General features: G+C 36.0%; 1 protein-coding gene across 1 annotated transcript; it reads left to right on the top strand.

Annotated features, from left to right (window-relative positions):
- Positions 1-505: 505 nt before the first annotated feature.
- Positions 506-982, top strand: LOC102663914 (uncharacterized mitochondrial protein AtMg00810-like). The gene has a single exon (XM_006591513.2). The coding sequence runs from the start codon at positions 506-508 to the stop codon at positions 980-982; it is 477 nt and encodes a 158-aa protein (XP_006591576.2).
- The last annotated feature ends 1,740 nt before the right edge of the window (positions 983-2,722 follow it).

Genomic DNA, 2,722 nt, shown 5'->3' with positions numbered 1-2,722 from the left:
CTATTCGAATTATTCTTACTATTGCCCTGTTCTATGGGTGGAAACTGTTTCAACTTGATGTGAATAATGTCTTTTTAAATGGTACTCTTGAAGAAATTGTTTTTATGATACAACCTCCTGGTTTTGAAGTTGCAGACAAGTCACTGGTCTGCAGGCTAAATAAAGCTATCTATGGTTAAAACAAGCTCCAAGGCAATAGTTTGACAGACTCAAGTCCACTCTGTTACAGTTTGGGTTTGTTGACAGCAAAAGTGATTCTTCCTTATTTATCTATCGGCATCAAGAGGATGTTTTTTATCTGCTGGTATATGGGGATGATATAATTCTCATAAGTAGCTCAACCACTATGATTCAGCAGCTCACGAATAGATTAAATACTGCTTTTTCTCTCAAACAGCTTGGTCATCTGGATTATTTCTTAGGTCTGAAAATCAAATATCTATCCAACAGTGCTATCTTAATGACCAAGAGTAAATACAATTTTGATTTGCTTCACAAAACTCACATGGCTGAAGCTCATTCAATCTCTTCTCCCATGGTTTCTAACTGCAATTTGTCTAAACATAGTGTTGATGCTTTCCATGATCCTTTTCTCTATAGGTCTATAGTTAGTGCATTACAATATGCTACTCTCACTAGACCTGAATTTAGTTTTGTTGTCAATAAGGTTTGTCAATTTATGGCTGCTCCTTTGGATTCTCACTGGACTGTGGTGAAAAGGATTCTAAGATATCTTAAAGGTACTTTGTTTCATGGTCTGCTCCTGCAGCCTGCTTCTACTAATAATCCCTTGGCCATTCGAGCATTCTGTGATGCTAATTGGGCATCTGATGTGGATGACAAGCGCTCCACCTCCGGGACTGCCATTTTTCTTGGTCTAAATTTAGTCTTTTGGTGGTCTCGCAAACAAAAGGTTACTGTCAGGTCTAGTACTGAAGCCGAATATCACAGCATTGCTCAAACTTCCACTGAATTGACTTAGATTTATACCTTGCTGACAAAGTTACAAGTTTCTTTCACTACTCCAGTAATATTTTGTGATAATCAGAGTGTTGTTTCTATTGCTCACAATCCAATTTTTCACAGTCGAACAAAACACATGGAGATTGATGTGTTTTTTGTCAGAGAGAAGATTTTGACCAAGCAGCTCTCAATTGTTCATATTCCAACTCTGGATCAGTGGACTGATATTCTAACTAAACCTCTATCTACATCAAGATTTGAGGCTCTGAGAAGAAAACTCAATGTGAAGAATGTAGTAACTAAACCCCTATCTACATCAAGATTTGAGGCTCTGAGAAACACACATACTAACACAATACTAACAATTAAACATAAAACACGAAAGGATTAAACACACAACAATAGCTAGCTATTATGAACCTTTGGACACTGCTCCCCGGCAACGGCGCCAAATTTGATCGAGGCCGTACCCGAATCAAATAAACATTAAAATGTAGTAACTAGGAAGTGATCCTAGGTCGTTTCCCAACGAGCAGTGACAAGCCAAATGTTCATAATATACTTGCAGTAACAGTAACAGTAACGATGGGGGGGGTGTTTGCTTTTGTAAATTAAACAGCGAATATATGTGAATTAGAAAATATCAGAATTAAAACACGTTGCTTCCCCTTGATTCACAAGCAAGTCTCTTATCCTAGGTTACGAGAGTTTATCCTTTATCAGTTTAATCACTTAATCCAACCCTAAATTAAATTACTAAGCGAAATTCAACATAAGGCATTCATTATGTGATTAAGCATCACATACACCAATTACTCATAAACGATCATTAAGCATGAACGTAAATTAAGCGCAGAGATAATTAATCAAGCACTAAGCATGCATGAATTAAAAGCAACAAATTCAAAGTAATTAGTGAAGAGGAAAAACTAAACAGAATTTAACAGTAATAATAGAACCTCAAAGAGAACTGTGCTTGATCCTCAAGGGAAAACAACGCTGCGGACTTAGCCTTCCATTAATCAAATAGAGAATGAAATTTTATTGATAAAACTAAAAGTCTGAACTGGAATTGAAAAAAAAACGAAAATAAAAGAGAAAGAGAAGAGAGACTAAAACTAAAAACGAAAAATAGAAGAGAGAGAAGAGAGAGAGAGAGAGTCTCCCGCGAGGGAGAGAGGGGGGGGGGCTCCTAAACTAGAACCTTGGTGCTGTTATATAGTTTTTTTTCAGCCCCAAAGCTTACAAATATGTTTTAAATCCAAGCCCATAAGTAAAATCAAATCAAATCTAGATAAGATAAGATAAGATAAGATCTAGATGAAATAATATCTAGATGAGATCAAATCTAAATAATATCTAGATAAGATAAGATCTAATTTTATAGAATAAATTAGTCTGCCCTCTTCAAGTCCAAGCCCAATTCTAGATTCAAGCCCAAGCCCAATTCTGGATTCAAGCCCAATGCTTCATTAATTCCTGAAATTAGATTAAAAACATCAAATTAGCTGAATGGGCCCAAATAATAAAACTGCCTAATTAATTGACAATTAAGACTAATCAGTATTTAAAATGGGGCAAAAAGGGTTAAGAAATAGGAGAAAATGATGGCACATCAGTGGTCTCGCAAACAAAAGGTTACTGTCAGGTCTAGTACTGAAGCCGAATATCACAGCATTGCTCAAACTTCCACTGAATTGACTTAGATTTATACCTTGCTGACAAAGTTACAAGTTTCTTTCACTACTCCAGTAATATT

The sequence above is a fragment of the Glycine max genome, chromosome 11 (assembly GCF_000004515.6).
Source record: "Glycine max cultivar Williams 82 chromosome 11, Glycine_max_v4.0, whole genome shotgun sequence".
Lineage (NCBI taxonomy): Eukaryota > Viridiplantae > Streptophyta > Magnoliopsida > Fabales > Fabaceae > Glycine > Glycine max.
This window is presented reverse-complemented; position numbering and strand designations above follow the sequence as displayed.